Source organism: Anastrepha ludens, chromosome 6, assembly GCF_028408465.1.
Source record: "Anastrepha ludens isolate Willacy chromosome 6, idAnaLude1.1, whole genome shotgun sequence".
In the NCBI taxonomy this organism is placed as follows: Eukaryota; Metazoa; Arthropoda; class Insecta; order Diptera; family Tephritidae; genus Anastrepha; species Anastrepha ludens.
Genome location: NC_071502.1, coordinates 84,986,896 through 85,011,534, shown reverse-complemented (window position 1 = coordinate 85,011,534; position 24,639 = coordinate 84,986,896). Strand labels below are relative to the sequence as shown.

The following is a 24,639-nucleotide window of genomic DNA, read 5'->3' as shown; positions in this document are numbered from 1 at the left end:
TATTCATTGACATTTCATCATGAAAAGACTTAAGCCTAAACAACGTTTACAAATCGTACAAACGTATTACGAAAATCGAAGCTCTGTGAAAAGAGTCCATCGCGCCCTCATGCCAACATATGCTGCTCACCGATCAGGTCCATTTTGGGTTTAATGGCTACGTCAATAAACGAATTTTCCGTACTTTGGCTGAAGAGCAGCCCAAAGCCATTTAAGAACAGCCAGTACATCCTTTGAAAATAAACGTTAGGTACGGGCTATAGGCTGGAGGAATCATCGGCCCATATTTCTTCAAAGACGAGGTTGGTGACAATTTGACAGTGACTGGCGAACGATATTGCGCCATGATAAACGACTTTTTGATAGCGGAAATTAAAGTTCTTGATCGCCACAACATTTGGGCCCAACAAGACAGCGCTTCTCTCCATACACCCCGTGAAGTAATAGATTTAGTTCGTAGCCGTTTTGGTGAGCAATTTATCTCTCGTCGCGGACCAGCATATTGACCTTGGTGGAGTATGATATCACACCTTTGGACATTTATTTGTGGGGGTATGTAAAGTCGAAATGATCTGTGGATAAACCAAATTCGATTGGAACATTGGAAGCTAACATTACCAAAGTTATTCTCGAGATACCGACCGAGCTCAGCCACCGAGTCATTCAGAATTGGTGTTTATAGAGAGCCGAATTACGGCGCAGTTGCGGTCAACAATTGAAAAGGATTATCTTTAAAAAATGATTGTCATGAATAGCTCTACACAAAAATAATAAAGATTGCCCAATCAATTTGAATTGTTGCAGTTCTTATTATTTCAATTTAAATTGTTTTATTTCAATTTAAAATCCGTTACCTCTCACAGACTGGACTTTGAGGTTTACCAATATGGACTATACATTTTTGATGATCTTTTTCGATCAATTGACGATGTAAGTAACGAAAGAGTTAACAAACCTGCGGCGCGTTAAAGAAAGGAAGGCTAAGGCTGTGGCAAGACCGTTGGATTAACGAAACACGCGTCAGATGGACGGCTAGGCTTATAAAAGACGTCGTTTATGCAATCCAAATGATTTTGGGACCAAGAACGTCGAACGCTGGAGAATGTAGTCGGTCAAATAACCACTGAAAATGTAATCGACAAGATGCTATGGAGCGAGGAAAGGTGGGAGGGAGATCATCAGTGATTTCGCGGAAAGATCTTTCCGTATAAAAAAAGCGGGAACTGGACACAGGCACATAGGCATAGACCTTTGTAATGAAGAAGGTGGAACGCCACTCTGCAGTAATGCGAAAACGGTTCCAGAGTGGGCGACGGTTTCAAAGGAGGGGGAGTATTTTAGTCCTCGAATATTCTACTACTGCGGCGGCCGCTTTGATGATGCATTAGGCATTTTAAACCGCCTCAGCCGCAAAAAACAAAAATTGTTAGTGCAAGCTAGCATTTCAAAGCTGGCGCTTTCGTTCTTCTGTTTAAAAGTTTGATTATTTTTCATTCACAATAGATATGAACTGTTATTTTTCGGCAATGTTGCCATCGAAAATTCCCCTAAATTCCCCCAATTCGCATGAGTTGTTAATCCCGTTTAACGCCACCATCTGTCTAGGCTCTAAGTTGCCAGCCGAGGTGTCGCTCTTCTTGCGCTTTGAGAGTTATGTGAATTGTTCTCTTTTGAAAAGGTGGTCTGCGGTCGGCTTCGTAAATTAACACTGGGTAGTGGGTTTGGCTGTGTGCCCATCTTTCAGATTTTTATTTTTCTAGGCAAAGTCAATGGGCAAACCGAATTTCGTCAAAATCGGAGAAGATTTCACATTAACGCGCAAAAGAGGGGCGAATAGTCATTATCGTCATTTGCAAACGGTGTCTGGTAGCGTCAAAAAACGCAGTAAGACTTGCCCAATTAATTGTATATAAAAGGTGGCGCTAAAGTAATCCTCCTATCAGAAAATGCTATAAATTTTGCGATTGGCCCCTAATGTCAGTTCTGTTTTGAAATTTTGTGTAGTAAACACATGCGAAATACACGTTAATAAACAATGTTACGCTACACTGCTCCAGAACGCGGAATATTGCTGACTATTTATTTGACCAATAATCGGTCGGTGACTTTGGCACAACGTGAATTTCGTTGCAGATTTCCTCGCCGTCCAACGCCTACTGGTGGAACATTGCGACGTTTAGCCGCTCGCCTCGAAGAGACTGGCACAACACGAGATGCTGCCAAGCGTGGCAGACCCCGGAGTAGCCGTTCTGCAGAGAATATTGCTGCTGTAGCCGAGGATGTCATGGAAGCGCCGTCGACATCGACCAGACGACGTGCCACGCAAATGAATATCAGTCGACGGTCTTTACAGCGAATTTTGGTACAAGATTTGAAGATGTTTCCGTACAAAGTCCAGACGGTGCATCAGCTATTAGTTGCTGGCCGCCAATCGCGTCTAACATACGCTCAAGCCATCCTTAATCACCACCAAGAGGAAGATGATTTTTCATCAAAAATAATCATGAGTGATGAGGCCCATTTCCATCTTAGCGGGTACGTAAATAAGCAAAATTTACGCTTCTGGGGTACTGAAAATCCGCGTGTAACCCACGAAGAGCCATTACACCCGCTCAAAGTCACTGTATGGTGTGCTGTTATCGCTGGAGGAGTCATCGGACCTTTTTTCTCCGAAGACGCCGCGGGCCAAACGGTTACTGTGAATGGTGAGCGCTACAGAGCAATGATCAACGAGTTCTTTTTGCCGCAACTTGATGAATTGGGATTGGAAAACACGTGGTTCCAACAGGACGGTGCAACGGCACACACTGCACGTGCCACAACCGATATGCTGAAGGATGCATTTCCCGGGCGCCTAATCTCCCGTTTTGGCGATTGGCACTGGCCAGCAAGATCGCCTGATTTGACCGCTCCAGACTACTTTTTGTGGGGCTTTTTGAAGTCGCGGGTTTATGTCAACAAGCCTCAGACTCTTGCAGCTCTTAAAGACACTATCCGTCAAAAATGTGAGGACCTATCGCGGGAAGTTTTGGCCAAAGTGATGGAAAATGCCATAAAAAGGGCTCAAATGGCAATCAATTATGGCGGCGGCCATTGATATGACATCATATTCTCAACTTGATGTAAAAAGAATTAAAAGACCAAATAAAAATAATCCACAAGAAGAATCAAAGTTTTTCATTTTGTTTTTAAATTACAGCCAAAAAACATCGCAAGGTTACTTTTGCGCCAGTTGCAAATCGAGTTATGACCGAAATGAGATGCATTAAAAAAATGTCCTTGCAAGGAAGGCGACAACAACAATTGATTGCAAGCATATTCAAGAAGTGTCTAACCTTTTTCTACCATTCATACTCCATAATACTCATATAATATATTCATATAAGAATACTGGTAAGCAAATAATTTATCTTTGATATTTTCCTGCACTTCAGTAGTTTCATGAAAATTCACCACCTATTATGCGCAGCATTGCAATAGTAAAAGTAGGTGACAGTGATGACAATGCTCTTGAGATATGAATTGCGGAATAACTGCAATAGCAGCAGTTGATTTAAGTTGACAGCAGAAAATAAATGGCATTATAAATGACTGCATTAAAATTTTACCAACTGCTTTTATTCGCTGAAAGTTATTGAAATTGTTTGATATGTCAATTGAGAGTATTTGTGGTGAATATTAAATGAAATGGCCGTGCACACTACGTCAACGGTATTCAATAAGTGCTTGAATGGGGATGCATTAAATGGAATTCAGGGCATGTATATATATGAGTATATGCAAATAGCATGAAAAATACACAATTGAATGAAAATGCAGTGATTCTTAGCTGTTTGTGATAAATTACTACTTGTACACAGCTTGCAAACGTTCAATGTGCACTCACCTTTATGGAATGTGTACACAATGAAATTGGTAATCGAAATTGGCAATGCAACAATAAAAATATTTTATTTCTATTTATACATTATTTCGTATTTTCAGTATCTTTCGATTCGATCTGCCAATGCGTTAGCTTCTCGACGATCACTTGCGGATTTTCCGGTACGCAGATGTGGCAGTTTTGCAATACATTTCGTTCAAGAAATGCTAACTTTCTGTCAAAATTTCCAGCGAAAGGAGCGGTGAGAGCTTTCACTGTGAGAATAGCATAAAATAAAATATAAAAAAAAAAACATTATACAGACTATCCTGTATACTCAACATGTTTCGAATGTCATTGCGTATCTTAGCAAAGTTTTGCTATTTTCTGTAGAAGAATCGACACTGAATAGGCTTAATAAGTTGACACGACCTACAGACATGGACAAAAATGCAAAAAGTCAATAGTCTTGGAACTCGGATTTTTGCTATCATTATAAAACTAAAACTCCAATTAAGAAAAGTTTCTAACCTATTTTGTAATAAAATAGACCCTAAGCTTTATACATCTCCTCAAATTAATATGAATTGTACACATCATTTGACTTTCACGCTTTGCATATCAAAGTAGTGTGGTAAAAAATTCGTTGCAAATGCATTTGTATCCTTAAGGGGGTAGTATGGTATTTTTTTTTTTTTCATTTTTTTTTTTTTTTTTTTTAAATTATTCTATAACATCTTAAGATTATTGTGTGAAAGTTTGAAGTGCATTAGAGTAAAATTGACAAAGACACAAAGGATTAAGTATCTACCTCTCCAACCGGATTTCACGCTGCCGAAAATCTTTAAACGCGTTTTTCTCACACTTGCCTTTTTTACGGTCGGTGTCCACTGTAGATTCATATCTACTGCACCGATTCTTTTCAAATTTGGTTTTTTTGTTTCTTTACTTTATTCACGAGGTAATGACGTCGAGTTTTTTTTTTTTTAAATTTTGTCGTATTTTAAAACAACAAAGTTTTCAAGTTTTTTTTATGAAAAATCGGTGTTTTGACTTCAAAGCGCTTTAAAAAATTAAAAAAAAAAAAAAAAAAATTCGACGTTGTTACCTGCGAAACTTTATTAGCTGATGAAATCAATTTGGTTTTTTGATTTTAGTTGATCCAGTAATGAGTTCTGAGGGACACCGCAATAAAACTTTTTTATGAGACGTCCGCGAAGATTCGCTGCCAACAACTCATTTATTCATAAAAATCAATGAAAATTTCACACAATATTCTTTAAATATGACTTTATAATGAAGTAATTTTAAAATTTTGAATAAATCAACTGTGTCGACAAAAAAAAATTTCGAAAAATATGCTTGTTTTACACCGAATTAACCATACTACCCCCTTAACAAGATGTAAGGAAAAAGCCTTTGGAATATAGGTACTTTAGGTTTTGAAAGAGGGTTGTCATCTGTTAGAAAAGTCAAATTTCACTTAACTCATAAGTTAATTGAAAATCATATGTGTCACAATATGGGTATCAAACGGAATAGGTTTAAGTAGAGTTTTCAGAAAGCTTCAGAGATTACTCGTCTGGATAAATCTTTGATGTACAATTTTTCTCTATTGCTAAAAGTCTTGTGGAAAACAAATAAAAACCTATGAGAATAGTTAATAAAAACAAACACAAAAAACAAAAATAAAATTATTTTCGTTTTATTTTTTTAATTTTAAGAAAACTTTGTTAGGTACGTAGATAGATTAAATGGCGAGAGTATCACAGGTAGACTTCAAAGTAGCCGTTTTAATGCCATAATGTGGACTACTACCTACGAAAAAATTTACTACAGCCATCCAAGTCCATTGAGAAAAGGGATCTAGGCTGGAGAATTTCCTCAAGCCGTCCCCAAAGGGCACGCTAAGGGAATCTCAAGCGCCTAGCAGCCAGGGCCGGACATGTGCAGAGCAAGTGCTCAACAGTCTCTATCGCTGCAGGATCCCCACAGCTTCTGCAATAGGGGTTGTACGGAAGTCCAAGTTCCTCCGCATGAGTTCCAATCACCCAGTGACCAGTGAACACCGCAATGAGTTTGGAAATTGATTGGCGCGGAATTCCCATCACCTTAAACGTTCTGTTTTTATCGTATTGAGGTCATACTGTTTTGGAGATAGCACACGATGAGACATCTGTCAATCCATCCATCTCCATCTGTCTTGCGCTTTTTTGAGAAAGAAATTGTGCAGTTTCCCTTTAACAACGGTCAAGGGGACACCGATGTCTGAGAAGGGAACAGCTGAAACCACTTCTGTTGACCCGTTCCTGACAAGCTCATCGGCAATTTCATTTCCCTTTATATTCCTGTGCCCAGGAACCTAGATAAGGGAAATATTTCCTGCAAGTTCGAGACGTTTGAGTTCCTCCTTACAGGAGTCAACCAGAAGAGAGCTGCAATACGACGCTGATCGCAGCATGATTATCGAAAAAAAAGTAGTGCCTCCCTCCCAACAGCGACTCCTAAGCATTTTGTTATTTTATTTGCTATTTTCTGTAGACTTTTTATAAATGTCAACAATTATGCCTAAAGCTCTGTTTTTTTCCAAAATTGGTAACCGGTTAGGAAAAACCGATTTCATTTTAGAAATTAGTGTGAGGTAATCATTTCATGAATAGAGTTTCAACAAATTCCGATCACCCTTTCTATGTTTGTCCATTGATTGTGTGGATTCGAAGCGCTGTGCGACGTCGACAATTTATCGATAAGTTTAACGAAACGATAAGTCTGACATTAGTTTTCAATTTAAAATATTTAAGTTGTAAGCTTTGTACAAAAATTTATATTCTTTTGGATTCAGTTTCAAGTGATAAAGACTGCAGTGCTTAGTTCAAAATTCAAAGGGAAATTGAAAAACAAAGATCGGTTATCCTAAATTTACCAGATAACAAGTAAATGCTAAAATTCTAATTTGTGAATAAGTGCTGCTCATTTTGCATTTTGGATTTTTTATATTACAGTTGGCTAACATTTTATTTTATCTCAGATTGCAAGTCGATTTTCGACTTAACAATTATAAAATTGTCAGCTACATTGCGATTTTTGTGACAGGCTACTTCCTTATCCGACAAGTGTTGGAAACAATTTCCTCCTGGGCTATTTCAGCCAGATAATCAATAGCTTAGCCCAGAAACATTCGATGCTTCTTATGCTCTCTAACAAACAAATTTAATATCACAAATGCAGAAAAAAACAGAAGTCAGATAGTATTTTTTTAAGAATAGATTTTCCTGGTATTGTTGGATGTTTTTATGGAATGCACATTAAAATTTTGGCTGCCAAGAAACAAGATCAGCATTTATCTAGACTACAATCGAAAAGGATTTTATTAGTTAAATGGTATGATTGTAAGAACAGGCCAACTTTTACTCTACATTTTAAAGCATAAAAATTTCTTTAAGAGTTTTGCGATCAGAAACATTAATACGAAATTCCGAATACGGAATTTTGATGTTTTTTATACAGGTTCAGCGCATGATTCTCTAATTTGAAACATTCGCCATACGAGAAGAATTTGTAATTTAATTTTATAATAAAAAAATTTATGCTGCATCGCTGTCTCTTAATGGTGGCCCAAGGGCATTCAATTTATTGCTGATTGTTTCCCATTGCTGTTTAAAATTAACTGGAGACGTTTTCTTTTGAGAACGCTTTGCTAGGAAAGGGGTTTTTTTAACTCAGCCACAGGAGCTTCAAATTGTTCTGCGCACGTAATTTTTATATGTAATATCTAAATCAATGCAGCTATATTTAAAAAACTTCCTTGTCGATAGAAGAGTTGCCGCTTGAACTCAACGACGATAGCAGCTTTGCTTAGCCAGTGCCAGTAGTACCAATAATAGTCAATGTTATCGATAGCGGCTACCGATTTCGAGAAGTCCACGTGCTTTAATCTTAATAGGGCTGCATACCTATGTTTCGTGAAATATTAAAGCCAGTATTAGCTCTATTTACTAGTCCATATCTGTATGGAATTTGTATGTAATAGATATACATCGTTTCAATTTTTGCAACGCATCTTTTTTTTTAGGTGGAAAATAAGGCACAGTCAATCGAAAAGCTTTTCGAGAAGTGTAATCAAATGCCTGACTGCCAGGTGCAGTTGACCACAACTTGCATGCAATATTGGCCTTTGAGCTGGTAGGGATTGTACTTTGGGCATCGTGGCATGGGACGTGGCTTTGTACAACACAATCCGGTAAATGTGACAGAGAATACCGTCAGCTCAATCCAGCAAGCATTCAAAGTTGGTGCAGATATGGTGAAATTTGATGAGATGCTTCCAAAGTATATGGTGCCATGATTTTTGCATAAATTTTCATCAAATTCAGAATCGTCCGGCAGCCAATATTGTCTTGTTGTTATTGTCTGCGTGCCGATAACAAGTTTGACCTACGCTACCGATTGTGAAGAACATGGGCCGCCTTTTCCCATTTTGCAAGATTTCTTCACAAAAGCCAACAGGATGCTGGGCTTCAACATCGAAGTGAAATGGCCACAAGAGTTGTATACAGGCGGTGAAAAATGTTTACATCACATGGATAGGAATAAATACGTGGATGCCATACTCAGTGAAATTAAACGCTAAACGTGGGGTCGTCTTGGCTTAGGTAAAGGTTTCAAGTGGTTAGAGGAGCAAAAAATTGTAATAATTTTTTTAATTGCTATATATTTTGAGTAATTATTTGTTATCTTGTTTGGACTAATTTATACAAAAGAATATTACATTCCCCACAAATAGTTTTTGTTCTTAGTTAACCCTGTACTTGCGCACAATTAGGGCATTGCCCTCAGATAGTACCCCATACGGGAACATGGAATGCCGAATCAAATATTTATCTTTCCTTCGAAAGCGGGAAGAGAAAAAGGAAGATATCGCAGAGAGAACTACAGCCTAACTCAAGAAATGAAGAGACATGTCGCTATAGGTGCAGATCGCACCGATTTAAAAATCTGTAATTTTATTAAGTTCGCCCGGGGCGTAGTTGAGCGCGGCACCAACTCAAAACATTATAGCCGCCTAACTTCCCATATCTTAATCCCCTGGATTACTACGTATGGGACGTACTTGAACGTGAAACCAATAAGTATCTTCATAATACAGGGCCCGCCATCTATCGTTACGGATTTGAACTAGGTATTATTTGAAGAATGGTAACACTTAGCTGTCATCTGATTTGACAGAAAATTAGTTTTATTCTTCCGCTGAACGAAAATGGTTGTGTATACGCTCAAAGAACGCTGGGAAATATTGCGACATTACTTTGAAAATCATGGTAATGTTGCAGAATGTGTACGAAAATTACGTACGGCAACGGGAAAAAGAAAAGCACCGAATGAAGCGTATGTGCGTTACTTTGCGAAAAAAGTAAAAGAAACTGGGTTGCTTATTGACAAACCAACGCGTGAGCGACCAATTGAAGAGGAGGATATTGGTGTCATTTGGTTCCAACAAGATGCTACGATCAATCTTTTGCGCACTGTCTTCGAAGATCGCATTATCAGCCGAAATTCTGATATCGTTTGGCCGCCTCGAGCTGCGATTTGACGCCGTTGGATTATTTTCTTTGGGGTGCCGTCAAAGACCAGTGTTATGCCAAAAAACCAGCAACAATTGATGCACTGAAGACCAACATACGCGATGTCATAGCTGAAATACAGCCGCATACAATCGAAAATGTGTTGAAAAATTGGACCGATCGTATGGGATGGTGCATGGCTAGCCGAGGCAGCCATATGAATGAAGTTGTGTTCCATCATTAACCGGAAGGATTGTACTTCAAAATAAAAAAACAGTTTGGAAAAATATTGAGTAGTTTCTTTTTTACAGCATTTTTAATTCCGTAAAGTTATATGGCGGACCCTTTACAATTTCTTCTCTGAGGACTGCAATTAATACCGTTATGGTCAATATGAATAAGAAGCATTTGATTCGAGCATGCAATCGTTTCGAGCTGCCTTCCGCCGAGCTCCTTCTCCTATTTGTGGTATGCGTTTCGATGTTTTTTATGAAGACTTTTTTCGTGACAGAAATACACTCGGAGGTTTGCCATTGCCTGCCGAGGAGCGTCTGCTAGAAAAAACGTTTTCTATAATTTGATGTTTCATACACGTAGATTCGAACCTTTGCGCTTCCGAATAGTAGTCACGCACCAACTCAGTCGGCAACAGCAGTATAATTTTATTAAATTCTGGTGGCCTTAAAACTTATAAGTCTGCAACATATGCGAAGTATTCGGTACGAAAGGCTTAAAGAAAAAATAACTTGCCTGTATTTAAACTCAAAATAAATACATTTTCTTGTTTTTTTCAATTTTTTGTTTGAAAGTCAATTTTTGTATGACCGATCGTCTTTCCAAACATGCCTGCGTTGTCAAAATTTGTATGCCGTAAATTAACATGCCGTGGAAATTTTAAAAATTTGTTTCTAAATTCTTGTGTACATTTCGCTAAAAATCATCGGTCGTTGTTGGTTAATTTAATGAAATTCCAAACAACTTCAACAATGACTGCCGAACCTGCAGCGAGTGTAAATTTTATGGTGAATTTGTCTGGGATCCGCATAGCGCTCCATGAAGTTGTCGGTGTGATGGGCAATCAAGAGGCGCTTGGCGTCTGGGATATACAGTTGGCGCCACTCTTAAAGCGCTCCGAAGATGATTATAACGAATGGTCTGTTGTGGTTGAGTTGTCGCCTCAGAAGTTAATACGTTATCGCTACTTTATCGCCGCCGTGGACAAAGCGACGCGTGCTGTACAAGTGCGACGTTGGGAGGCGCACGAGCGCGCGCGGGAAATCATGTTGCAATGCACGGAAGATAAATGTGTCGATAGGTTTGGCTGCATGTGCCCCAATAAACCGAAAGTGCGTAAAGCTTGGCTAAATACAGGACATGTGGTGCTCTTCAAATTATTCCATGCATTGGAGTTCAAAGAGAACTTTCCATTGCTGTCGGACGAGGAAGTGCGTATCAAATTGGAACCTGTTCATCCGGAATTCATGCTGCCCCTTCTGCCATCTGCGCGTGCTTATGTTCAATACTCCAGTATGCTATATGGTGGCAGCCAAATGAAAGATCAACCCGATTTGGGAGTAGTGTTCAAAAACGATACATTGTTGTTTCAAGTAATAACGGTGGACAAAGCGCTGGTGGGCTACTTGATGAAGTTGAATTTGTCGAATGAGTCGACTGGTTGCGTACAGTTTCTGGGCCAGCAATATATTTCGCCTGAGGCATTGAATACCAGTGAGGGTCAATTTACAGTAAGTTTTAATGGAATCTCGAATGGTTTGGAAGTGGCTAAGTTACAAATCAATTACTTGGTTGTGAATGCTATGCCCGAGTGGAAGGTGCAATTGAACACAACCTTCTTGCAGTATTGGCCGAACCGTTGGAAAGGATTGGACATTGGACATCGCGGCATGGGACGTAGTTTCATTGCGAACAACCCAGCGCCAATTACCGAGAATACGTTGCTTTCTATGAATGGAGCTTTCAAAGCAGGCGCAGACATGGTCGAATTCGATGTTATGCTTACTAGAGATATGGTGCCTATCATCTTTCATGACTTTGATGTACTTACATGTACGAAGTTGGAAGCCCCGATTACCAAAGATGACCTTTCATTGAAAGCAATCAAGGACTTTACTTATGAGGAGCTGCAGCATTTGAAAACTTATCAAATCGTAAATGATGAAATCGTGGAATATGCTGCGCCTAGCAGCTTATGTGACGAGAATGAGCGTCTCTTTCCAACGCTGAAAGAGTTCTTCGCTAAGACAAACAGATTTCTTGGTTGTAACATGGACATCAAGTGGCCGCAAGCGTTCTACAAAGGCGGCGTGGAGAGTATACAGACCATCGATAAGAACGACTTCGTCGATGCTATACTGCAGGTGGTGAAGGAAGCCAGTTGGGGGCGCGTTTGCTGTTTTAGTTCTTTTGACGCGGACATCTGCATTATGCTTCGCTTCAAGCAAAATATGTACCCAGTATTCTTATTGGTGTCGAAAATTTTGCCTGGGTATTTGGACCCACGCACACATTGTCTACATCCGGCTGTGAGTACCGCACAGGCATTTGATTTGAATGGCATTGTGCCGGCAGCGAGTATTTTCAAAACTCATCCAGACGCAGTGGCTTTGGCCAACCATCAACATAAGTGGGTTATGTTGTGGGACGACGAGATACGTGATCGCGCTTCCGTTGATTGGTACAAGCAGCAGGGCGTACATGGCGTAATATACGATCGCATTGAATCAATCCTGGACAACGATAAACGGAATATTTTCGCACAGGATGAAAAATTGCAAAGGCTTTTCGGTCTACAACTCAGCTGTGTTTGCCGTTAAAGTTTTTTTGTGCAAGACCACCAGTTTACTTTTTAATTGTTTGTTATACAAATTTTACCGAATTTTTAGAATTAGATTTTTAAATATTTAAAGATGATAAATGGGAAATCATTACATATAGTAAATTTCTTAAAAACATAAGTATTATTCCAAAAAGGAATTATTTCAGGATGCGCCAGAAAAATTAGCTCGACCGAAGGTCGCTATCTTACGACGAGAACGAGTTAGCTCTATTGGGACGAGCGTGCACGATGCGTCGCAAGGAACGGTGACCGAATGGTTTGTTGATGCTTTTGTATTTTGGTGTTCAGCTGAATCATATTTCATACCAGCGATTGAAGCGGACTAACTATTTAACCCTATACCGTTACCTTCTTTTGAAATTTTGTTCAGAAGGAACTATCGTAAACATAGATGGGGCTTATAATCTTTAATGTGGGTATGAGTAGTCGGCCAATCATTTCAAGTTTCTCATCTGGCTGATAATTTATAGATTCAGCGGTCGTCGGGATCAATTGGGGACGGGACGAAATTGATATTATAAATTGCAATCCATCAATATAGCGCGACTTTCTCTAGTCTAGAAACAAAAAACAAACAGAATAAGTTTGCTTAGGGCAGAAGGGCCCATGCTCTTATTAAAATAGCAATAATGAGTTATTAGAAAAGATTCTGTGTCGAGTCTGTGCGACTAAGTAACCGTATATGGCTCTCTACGTCTATACCGGCCAGTTTCGATTTTCAAAAAGCGGAGTATCAAGGGTTAACATCCTCCCCTTCTATAGAGCAGGATTTTTTGCTGCCCAATAACTCAGCTTTTTGACCAGCTTCATGCAGCCAAAAATGTGCTTCATTGCCGAAGTTTTGGAAGAAATACCAAATTTTCTTGAAATAAATCAACAGGAAAAGTTCAGATACTTCAGTTAATTGATTTTATAAGGTTGCATAAAAGTTTGCCTAATCGATTGATCTGGCTCATTTGGAGTAGAAGATGTGATATATTCGAAAGATCGGTCGATGCATTGCTTCGCTGGCTCAAGCGCATTCAGTAGAGAATGTTTCATGTCATTGGTACCCAGTAGGGCTTGATATCCAAATAATTGGATGCAATCGAGATGGAAGTCAGACATTTCTCGAGGAGTTTTTAACGCACCTTAAGTGAGTCCAGGGTACCAATTGCTTAGTTGTAGGAACAGATGTTTATTTATTTCTGCACCCGCAGAACAGAAAGCAGCTTGGTCGTCGGATGACCAGAAGGCTCTTGAGAACATTTCGTGATACTCGCAGGAAAACATCAGCCTTTAACGCAATACCAAATATTGTCTGTGAGGACATCATAGGTGAAAGCGTCGTTACAATCTGGCTAGGAAGCATGGGTTATGCATTTTACATAAGCTAGGGACGCTCTAGGAATCCCGAAACTTCGGACTCAAATCCGCGGTTTCTGACTAGCGCATGCCCACCATTCGTACAATCAACCTTCTCCATCCATATGCCCATAACACACGAGGTGTAGCATTTGATGAATGTGCTCAATGAGCCTCTTTACGGATGCTGCTACAACATAATATTTCAACCACGTTTCAATATTCGAATGTTTCAAATGTCAACAATTAACTTTTCATTTGGATAGACTAAACTGCATAGTTTTCACCATCCAATTTTTCTATTTGTGCAATTGCATTGCATTTGCATTCCATTTTATCGGCCAGCGATAAAAACTTTTAATTTCCAGACCAGATGAATTTTATGATGGAGCCTAACTCTGGACCCATAGCCAATATTAGCGAAATAGAGTGTCAAAGGTATAAAATATCCAACCGTCTCGTTTAAGCAAATTTAATTGTATGAATCTAATATTTTCAAAGGACAAATACAATAGGAATACTTAGAGCGCATATTCTCTATTTCGCTAATATAACCAAATGTGCTAATAAAATTTCGAGCTGGAGAATTATTGCTGATTTTTCTGGCACTAGTAAAATACAATAGTAATTATGCATTTCAAGGTCAATTGAATACATTCAGACCTAAACTTTCCATGTAAATTCAGGTTTTAAGTTACGCCATAAAGCTTTAAATGTCACTGATGTATGCGATTTACGTAAAACTAGCTTTAACCCGCAGCCCCGCTCGCGTAGGAGTAGTTTTGATGGATTTAGGATATGTATATATAAAAAAAAATTACAAACAATAATTTCATAGAAAATAATTTTTTATTAATAACAATAATATTACAATACCCGGCATCCGTTGCTATGCCTCGTTGAATAAAATCAAAACAACCAATCAGAAATATATCAAGCAAAATTATTTTTATTATTGTAATTTTCTATCTCAAACCGTTTTTGAACTTTGCATTTGGGTCATAGTTGAACAGCTTATGCGGATTATGAAGTCTAGAGTGTGCTATAAATAGTGGGAAATAGGAAAAACTAAGATTTTTTAGATTAAATTTAGGCAAATACTCGATTATTAGTGACGAATGAGAGTGGTGGCGCGGCCTGGGGGCTGTGGGAAGGGAGTTCCATCATAAAAACATGCCTATAACCCATGATTCAATTATTAAAGGTTGACAAGTGACATTAGAGTTTTGACACTCCCTTACAAAAGGTCGCATTTAAGAAGGACGAAGAAAATGGAAAAATTAAATACCTTTTTGGTAAAAATGGTAGCAAAAAATGTTTTGTGTTTACTTAAATTATAAATGGTACAAGTAGAAATGGCCAAAGGTTATTAAGTTAAACCCAGATTATATTTTGTGAATTAATTTTTAAATTGGAAACTGATCAGGAAGTTGGGAAGTTTTGCTAATATGACGCTATAATTTTACCTAAGCATTATGGCCTTAATGAAAGCCTTTCAGAGAAGAATCGAACTCATGATAAATTTAGTTGACTAACAAGAAGCTGGGAACATACTCACGCCTTGCTTTACTATGCTATACCCACGTAAGTTTGGAGTTTTGACCCCCAAGTCGAGATTATTCTTACATTTCTAACTACTTGACAAACTACTCCGGGCATGAAACTCCAAATGATAGAAAATGTTGTTTGTAATAGCGAAGGCTCCTCGACAGGCAATGGCACACCTCCGAGTGTATTTCTGCAATGAAAAACTCCTCATAAGAAACCATTTGCCATCAGGAGGCTGTGATTAGTTACATATTGCTAAATTAGCTCTTGTTGGTACCTTATGCATCTTTAAAGTAGCCTAGTAAGTACTTTCCCAACCTGTATTTGAAAGGCATCGGACTCAAATAGTCAAAACGTCCATCCTTCACGTTCATTGTCCTAAAAAGATACTTTATGATTTAAGCTGTATGACAGTATGTTTTCCATATCGTTTTGGTTATTCACATACCGAGGAAGTGCTTGCACACCCTTTTGAAAACGAAATGTTTTTCCAACAAAGTTTACTTTCCTTCCGCTTTTGCGAAAAATTTCTGGAGTTAGCAACCCAGTGTCTTGCTAAGGGAGCCGATTTGTCAAGAGGAAATGAGAAAGCTGCTTACTGAGCAAACCTTTTATTATTGAATCATGCCTATAACCTTCATGGGGTGAAAATATGAATGTATACAAATTTTTACGTCATTTGGTGTTGTCGTTTCGTAGTGATGCGCGGACAACGTACAGACATTCATCTTTATAGTATAGAAGAAGATAAGTTCTGGAGAAAAATTCTTTAATTTGGCACTCATGGTGCAACAACGAAATCAGATCGCAAAGTAGCAATGACAAGAGGCAACTGGCTAAGATTCGACGACTGGTAACTTAAGAAGAACAATAAGAAAATCCAAATGTAGACAAAAGCTCTCAGCTACTAAAGAATTTGTACCTTCCTGTTACAAGCTTTTCCATCACCTCACTAAGTTCCTCTCCAAAGTTCATCAGTGTCATATTCAATAAACCATTAACGGGAAACAAAGAACTCTTAACAATCATTAATAGCGCAGCAACAAGAGTAAGATATACAGCTATACAATATTTCTGACGAGTGTCAAATGTTGAAACCTCAAACTAGCTGCTGCTATCACCTTTTGCCTTTACTCTATAAAAATACCGATACACTTAGTAGAAAATGATACAGTTGAGTCCTTTACTAAACAGCAGCTCAAAAATGCCAAAGAGTCACACTCAGTTATCTGGAATTTGACTAAAGAGTACAAAGGTTATGGGTGAAAATGCGGCATAACCTACTTCCAGCAACCGAGTTCGTCTGTAGGTGTATACGCGCACACATTCGTAGGTCGGCGTGTGCATACAATCTCCTTGAGATATGACTTGCCTAAATTGATATCCATGATTCCAAAGCACTACTGACGTTTGCGAATTTGAAGAAAGCACAAAAAGAAAATTCTATGAAAAATATTTTAGTAGAGACGATTTACACAAAAAGAAAAAAACAAAAGGCAGCTGGATGATGTCGGTACGAATTGCATGTATTGTATATACTCTGTCCAAAGGGAGGAAGTGTGCATATGTATGTTGTTATTGTAAAGAGGAAAATAAATAAATGAAAAATCACTTTGCATCTGTTATATGGCACTTTAGCTGGAAATGCTAGCTTGCAGTGGCTTTTCATTGGAAAAACACAACGCTGCCAAATACTTTCAACAGCTGTAAAGGGCCATGGAAGACAGAGGAGTATTTGCAGCCTAAGACAAAGAGTATAATGAAAGTTTGAAGGTTCTAGGTGCACATATTTTAAACTAATGGAGTTTTTAAGATCCTGCTTTAACTGATCCATATGAAATTGAAAAGAATTTCAAGAACATTTTTACCGAAATCAAAGATGGCTGAGAAACTCTCAGTTTTTACATTAGCTTAAAACTGGGCGACCTCTGCCGTCACTGATATTTGTAGCTGTTTACGCGAATTCCGCGTAACTTCCTTCCTACTTCGAAGTATCCAGCAAGTTCCGCTTTTGCTTATCATTTCCTTTAAGGAGCAGATCGCTGCATCTCTAAACAGCCTTATGAAACGGTAACTTGAAAGTGTCCACTGTGCAATTAATGTATTGTGAGTATTTCATTCCAAAGTTTCACATTTCTGAGAAGCTGACTAGCGACACCACACTAGTGGACGCAAAGCAATCATTTCAGTAAGGGCTCATCCCGAAGCTCAAAGAATGTACCAACGCGCCGGATAAAGAAGTTTTTCCACATAAGAGCAACTCTTTTCAAACACATCAGTGCCAAAGACCTCAAGCCTGATTCGAGCGAAGGCCGGGCAGATGCACAGAAAGTGGTCCACCGTCTCGTCCTCCTCTCCCCATGCTGGACAAAGTGCACTGTCTGAGATGCCTACCTTTTCCACGTGCTTCGCCCAGTCCAACCAGCTGCCAATAGGCCTTTCTGCTTAATGACAGGAGGATCTGCGATAGTCGGTCAGACATGCCAGGTAACGTCATACCATTTGTCGTCTGCAGCCGCTCTTAGCCTGCCAAGCTCGCTTGTGGGTTGAAGTAACCCGTTTGCTAACCATGGCTTTGCTGTCTGCAGTAGGGAGTGGCAGAACAGGCTCAGGGTCAAAGAAGTTAGCCTCAGAGCCCATCCCAGCTAAAGATTCAGAGGTCTCGTCACCCGCGATATCCACATGTCCCGGAACCCATGTTAGTACCAGGGTATTATGTCTAACGACATAGTTTAGCCGGGATATACAAGTCTCAACTAGCCTTGAAGTGGTTGGAGAGCTATCCAAGGCCATGAGCGCAGCTTCGCTGTCGCTGCAGATAAATACAGATCTGCCTCTCCACCTGTTTTCCACAACAAAGTTCCGCTTGAAACACAGAAGCGTACGCTGCTGGATTCCACGTAGACACCAGAGCCGGAACCATGCTCGGCCCTGGGTCCATCCGTGAAAATGCGTAAACAGTGCTTGTCGGCCTCATTTTCAGAGTTTGGCCACAATTGAGCCTCTGGCAGCGCACACTTTATCTCTCTTCAAGTACGACTTCAATGGCAATGGAGAGTATCGGTGGATTGAAGCCCATGCTTGCTCTGTTGTCCAATGCCAGACAGAGGTCGTACTAATTCCCATTATGGTTCTGCCTGCAGATGGTCTTCAAGGCCTCTCCTTGGACGAAAACATGTACTGGTGGTAGGCTAACAAGAGCATCTAATGCCGGGTCTGAAGTGGTCGGAAGGGTTTCGGTGCAACCATGGCCACAGTGCGTTGTAGTCTCGATAAGGTCCTCCTGATTCTCATGAGTGACAGTCTACTCATACAGGCCACTGATGCATAGGTGATAATAGGTCTTATCATAGCTGTGTAGATCCATAGGATCTTGCTAGGAGAAATACCCCTAACAAACCTTACGAGCTATCGAGCGCTGATACATAAATCGTTAAACGAGGTCACCCAGAAACTCAGGTAACACTGCCTCCATCCTCGGTTCTCCCACTCTCTATATTCAGTTGACTAAAAACTATTCGTGCCGCGCATGCCATTATACCGTTATGCACTTGAAGATGTGCAATGTTGCAATCTTGCAACATTTTTCTGTCTGCTGTTTTATTTATTACTCATAAAAGATACACGGAAAGTTCCAGACATACACATTGCCTCGTATTTCTAACTGCGAACCACAACGTCTGTAGCAACAATTTCCAATAATGAAATGATGTATGACAGAGAAAATGTAAAGTGCAGCCAATTAATCTTATTAGGCATATCCGTACCTTTACTCCTTTTGCTGTTTTTCCAATACTTGCTTTGTTATGCTATTCCATACAAATTATGGCAAGGCATAAATCACCATAAATTGTAAATGACAAGTGTTTCGCTACCAAATGTTGCAGGTACTTAGTTTAAGGATAAGAATATGCCTGAGAAATTACTGACCATGCAAAGCTATGAGAAGGAGCAAATTTTGCATTTGAAGTTATTGAAAAATGTGCGTACTTCAGGCCACTCGCCTGTACTTGCGTATAAACTATGTGTATGTTTGTGTATATGAAGAGAAATTTGAAATATTATTGTGTGCCTTTTGAACTGTGAAATGAATGGTAATTCATTTTGAACTTCATTTGCACATTTTAAATCAAGTAACTTACGCGAGGCGTCTGGGTGTGATGATTTCACATAAATCACTTTTTTACAGAAACGGCAGACACCGATCGCGGAAGGCGGATGCGGGTGCGTGTGTGTTTTATGTCTTTTACTTACTATGTACATTCAAACATATGCATGTACACTTGTACGGGGGGTCGTTTGAAAAGGTCGTGCAAAAATTCAAACTTCTTAATTGTTTGGGGTAAACCTTCTTTATTTTTCGACATAGTCTCGTTCTACTTTGTTGATCCCTTCCGAATAATAGGATTTGTCCAAGTCTAAAAAATAGCCATTGATTTCTGTAATAATCTGTAATCTCTCCGGATATGTTTAGTTAAAGCTTATATGATATCTAAACTTTTTTTAACGAGCTCTATTCTATTAATCGAAAGTTCGCCATAAGGTCTCCAAATGATACCCGCGTACTCTAAGTGAGATCGTCAATAGCTGTTCATAAGTACACGGATCAGAAAATTGAGATGTATTGCGACGAATGAAGCCTAGAATCTAATACGATTTTGAAAGAATAAAATTAATGTGACCACTGAAAGAAAACTTTCTATCGAATAATACTCCAAGATCCTTCAACTCTGCTACACTTTGTAGTGCATTATTAGTGTCAGAAATGCACTGACGCCTCAAGAATGTGAAATGAAAATATTTTTTAATATTCAAAGACAGACGCGACCTCATGCACCAACGACGAAGATTGTTCAAGACGAGTTGAAGCTTCTAGCCAGCTATTGAGTCCTTAACAGATGAGAAAAGTTTTAAGGCCGGCGGGCCAATTAAAAGGTCAAAAAAATCGATTTTTTTTCCTGAAATCAATAGCTTAGATATTCAAGAACATGAGACACAAATTTTCAGAGTTAAATTCCAAGTATTTGCAGAGCTACAGAGCCGAGCGTAATGCGGCGTCGAGCAACCGTGCGCTTATTGTTGTAGTGCTCCGCCCATTTTCTCGGCTTTTCATTTTCACGATTTTACCTAATTTATGTACACGATTGCAAAAAAACTAAACGAGCTATCCATTTCATTCAAAATGCGTTATCTTCAGTATTGTTTTCTCTTCTATGTGAACTAAAAAAAACATCCAAAAACTTTTTTTAAGCGACTTTTTTATCCAGTTGAAGTTTTTTTTTTTTTGAAAAACCACTTTTTTTTTCTACCTTCCCCAAAAATTCGAATTTTACGTGTTTCTCCCAATTTTCTTAGTTCACATCGAAGATAATTACATCAAAATTAATAATCTTTTTTTTTTTGTTTTCAGATGAAAATTGCAAGTTGTATCTTGTACAGAAGTTGGATACTTCAGTGGCAAGGCGCTCTGGGAATCTATTGATAACTCGGCTTACAATATATTGTTGGAGATTGTAGAAATTTTTTTTTTTAGTTCAAATATATGTATATTAAACTATCCCCAAAACTTCATTTGGCTAATTGTTTTTTTTCTCATCCTACAACGCTTCGCGAAAACTACTGAATTTAGGACATCTAATTGGCCCGCCGGCCTTAAATCATCCACAAAGGGCAAGCAATTAGAAAAAGTAAAACATTTGCTTGTCTCATTGATACAAATCACAAAAAGAAGTGACCCTAAGATGCCCGTTGGGGCCACCAGAAGTAGCTACAAAGAGGCTTGATAAAACTCCATCGATTTTACCACGCACCGTCTGCCCGTCAAATATGACTTAAGCAATTGCAGTAAGAAAGTGCACGTGGATAAAGATTCATTAAGAATAATCTCAAGAGGAATTGTAACCCCCGAACATTAAGCAAAAGAGCTTTCATTCCGTCAATCCGAACAAAATCACTAAAGTCTTGTTCACGAGAAAACGGAAATTGGATGGACTTAGTCTTCCAACACTGAAAGGTGTGACATTTGGTCTTCCCAATCAAGTTAAATATCTAGGAGTAATCTTGGATAAGAAGCTGACTTAGGACACACACGTTTCACTGAAGGTGAATCGCGCATTGCGGATTTTTTAGCAATGCCGCAGAGCCTTTGGTAAAACCTGGGATCTGAAACCTGCTGTAGTCCTATGGATATACACAGCACTTATCATACCAATCATCATTTACGCCTCTGTGGTCTGGTGGCGATGAAGCATGGTCAAGTCCACGCTCCGAGAACTATACAGGCTGCAAAGAAGCGTATGTTTATGCATTATGGGTGCCATGAGTACAACCTCCGGTGATGCTCTAAATGCTATACTTGATTTACTCCCCTTGGATCTTAAGATACAACAGGAAGCAATAAAAGCAATCTGTAGACTCCATAAATATGGTCCCTGGCACGAAGACGGAACTTCGGGACACAGAGAAATCGTTAAGTTCCTATCTGAGCAGTATCCACTGTTTTTGGTTTTTGATATTTTTTTTACCGATGGGTCCAAGAATGAAATAGGGTCTGGAGCCGAATGGTACTTAAACGATAGAAATAAGTATCTCTATGCTATGGAAGAAACGGCAACTGTTTTCCAAACGGAAATGTTTCCCATCCTAAACGTAGCCGAATGGATAATCGAGAGGAGATGGTTCGGGAAACAGATTGGAGTTTTCAGTGATAGTCAGGCTGCACTGAAGGCCCTGGAGAACGCGAGCCAAACCTCAAAGATTGCTCAAAAATGTAAGAAGGAGTTTAATTCTGTAGCACAGGCTTGTACTTACACATATGGGTTCCAAGACACTCCGGTGTTCAAGGTAACGAAATTGCCGATGAATTGGCCAACCGTGGATCAGCGGCTCCTTCACAAGGGCCAGAGCCAATAATCGGAATCAGTTCCGCGGGAATCATGAATTGGATTAGCGATTATGCAGAACTAGAACACTGCAGAACTGCAAAGTATTTTGAGACAAGCCCGAACCGAAAACTGTCAGACTTCCTTCTAAAACATAGAAGAGAAGACGTTCGGTTGATGGTCGGTATTACTATAGGGCAAAACCCATGGGGTCAGCACATGACCACCATTGGAATCATTGAGGACCCGACGTGCCTGCCTTGCTTAGAGGAAACGGATAGCACTGAGCATTTTTTCTGTAAGTACCCTGCATTTGCCAGGACCAGGTTCCGATGTCATAGGAACGAGTAAAATTCGTCATCTCAAACTGGGGGATATTTTCAGATTTACCAAATAACCTGGAAATTTCTCACACCTTTCACCTTTGCCTCTGTCTCTATTCTTTTCTATCTCTTTCGCTGATACTTTTCTGCTTTCCTCCTTGACTATCTATCCTGTTTCCAGAGCTTTAAATACAATGGGCTTTTTAGCCTGAGTGTTTTAGGAGCCAGCAAAACTTTCGGTGCTCCTTGGCTACACCTATTCAAATTTCAAAAAATTTCAAGCAAAATACCTAAAAAACCATCAGCATCACTTCAAAGAAGCCGTGCCAAATATCTTGGCGATTATTTCTTTGAAGACCTGGGAAATTTGCAAGATGTCTCACTGGAGGGACCAGTTACCTTCTTAAAAATGTGTAAGTAGTTTAAGCAACTTAATTAGGGAATGCAAATTATTTGCAAGTATTACAATGGGTCTTAGGGCCAACGAGTGTCTTGTCTTAGACTTGGCTAGCCTAACCTAACCTAACCTATCATGCACTTCAGGTTCCTCAAAGTCCTCCAAATAAACCTCATCGTTGGTGGATTTTATCTATCGCAAAGTGAGCGTCTCAGCACTATCAAGAAATTCCTATGAATAATAAATTATTTTTAAAATAGGATTGAAGTTACTAAAAATCGTTATTCTCTCATCCATCACGAACTCTCTGTTCCAAATCAATGGAATTAATTATTTGCGAAACATTTTCTTTAAATTTTTCGAGCTTCGAATCAAATGTCATTTGAAATTTTATGACTCTCATGGCTACAGTGGAAACGGAACTCTTTTATCTTGGTACAAACGAGAATCGCAAAATAATTGCATATGAAAAGACAGAGTGAAAAGTGGCTGTGAAAACGAAAATGAAAACTTTTTCGCTTCACGTTTACACAGAACCTCCTCGTTTACAATATAGGGAAGCTATTTTTGGCCCCAAAAAAAGTGGAATGCAGCCTCGGTAGTCTAGCCTCAGTGCACTAGCATGCCCTCCCAGAGGTTGTAGGTTCGAATCCCACGTAAAGCACGGCCCTTGCACTCCTCTAAACTAACTTCCGTTGCTAGTTTCTCTATTTTAAAAAAAAAAAACATTCAGTGCATTACTTGCATTGTGGCTGCCAAAACAAGCAAAAAAAAAACAGACACACTAAATTTAGCGAAGTCCCTAACCATCTGTGTGGTAAGCAGTAAGAAGGCGTTTCTCCTAAGCAACAACAGGTTGGCATTCCCATTAATTAGGGCTCGTAGCGGCAGGCTAACCAAAATAGATTAACGAAACCAACGCAAGACAGAGTCTTGTGAGGCTCTATGCTCCCGAGTGGAGTGAACAAGGCAAAAAGAAAAAACGGTTTTAAAATTAAAGACCCCCTCACTGTTTTATGGAAATCGAATGAATTTCTATTACCTTTATATTTTTAGTGCCGCTCTATCATGTTTTATATCAAAAGTATTTTATACCTGGAAATAGAAAAAAAAGTTATAAATAAGTTTTGAGTCTCATTTGAATGGTTGATATAAAAGTATATTTTTAATAAATCACACATTTTTAATAACTAAGAATATCTAAGAATATAGTTTTATGTCGCCTCTGAACGGCAGACCGTTTTTGGTTAATTGATGGTTGGTTGAAGTGGTGAATCATGCAGAATTCTACTAGCGCTTGCCCACCATTTTGCCACATCCTCGGTACCAACGTATTTAACGGTAATTTACAGCATGACTATATCCAGTCTGTGCGGTTCAATAACGCAAACTTTTAATAAGTTTTAGATACTAAGGAATTGATTTCACCCTCTAAGAGGGGTGTCTGACTGCCGAACAGACAAATATGAAGAGTTGTCATAAAAGACATATTTAACGCATTTTAGCTGAATTTCTTGTTTAACCCTTTCGACCCCAACTTTTTTTCTGTGGAACGAAACATTTTTTTTTTTTTTTAATCCTTTTATATTTGTTTAAGAAGCAATTGCCCAAAATTTTTAGCGTCACGCCCCACCGTTAGAGCGCTGGTGGTATACAAAATAAACTAATTTTTTCTTTCGAATAACTTTTAATGATTCTTATTTACTCTGAAAAATTAGGTATGATAAGACAAAAAACAGTTTTCATTGTTATTACAGCAAAGGTGGACTTTTCACTTAAGGCATTTGGACATTGCGGTTCCTGTCTTGCACAATCTGCAATGCCCCTTTTCACTAAAGACTACCCAATATTCCATTTTATCGTAAC

The 24,639-nt window shown here is 39.0% G+C and overlaps 1 protein-coding gene across 1 annotated transcript; it reads left to right on the top strand.

The window, feature by feature from the left end:
- The first annotated feature begins 10,259 nt into the window (after positions 1-10,259).
- On the top strand, positions 10,260-12,358 carry LOC128868631 (putative glycerophosphocholine phosphodiesterase GPCPD1 homolog 2). Its single transcript, XM_054110931.1, has one exon. It carries the CDS (start codon positions 10,266-10,268, stop codon positions 12,255-12,257), a length of 1,992 nt encoding a protein of 663 aa, XP_053966906.1. The 5' UTR covers positions 10,260-10,265; the 3' UTR covers positions 12,258-12,358.
- Positions 12,359-24,639: the final 12,281 nt, after the last annotated feature.

Bases quoted from the DNA above. Each gene is read 5' to 3' on its own strand.
- LOC128868631 (XM_054110931.1), top strand. From the start codon at position 10,266: ATGCCTGCGTTGTCAAAATTTGTATGCCGTAAATTAACATGCCGTGGA.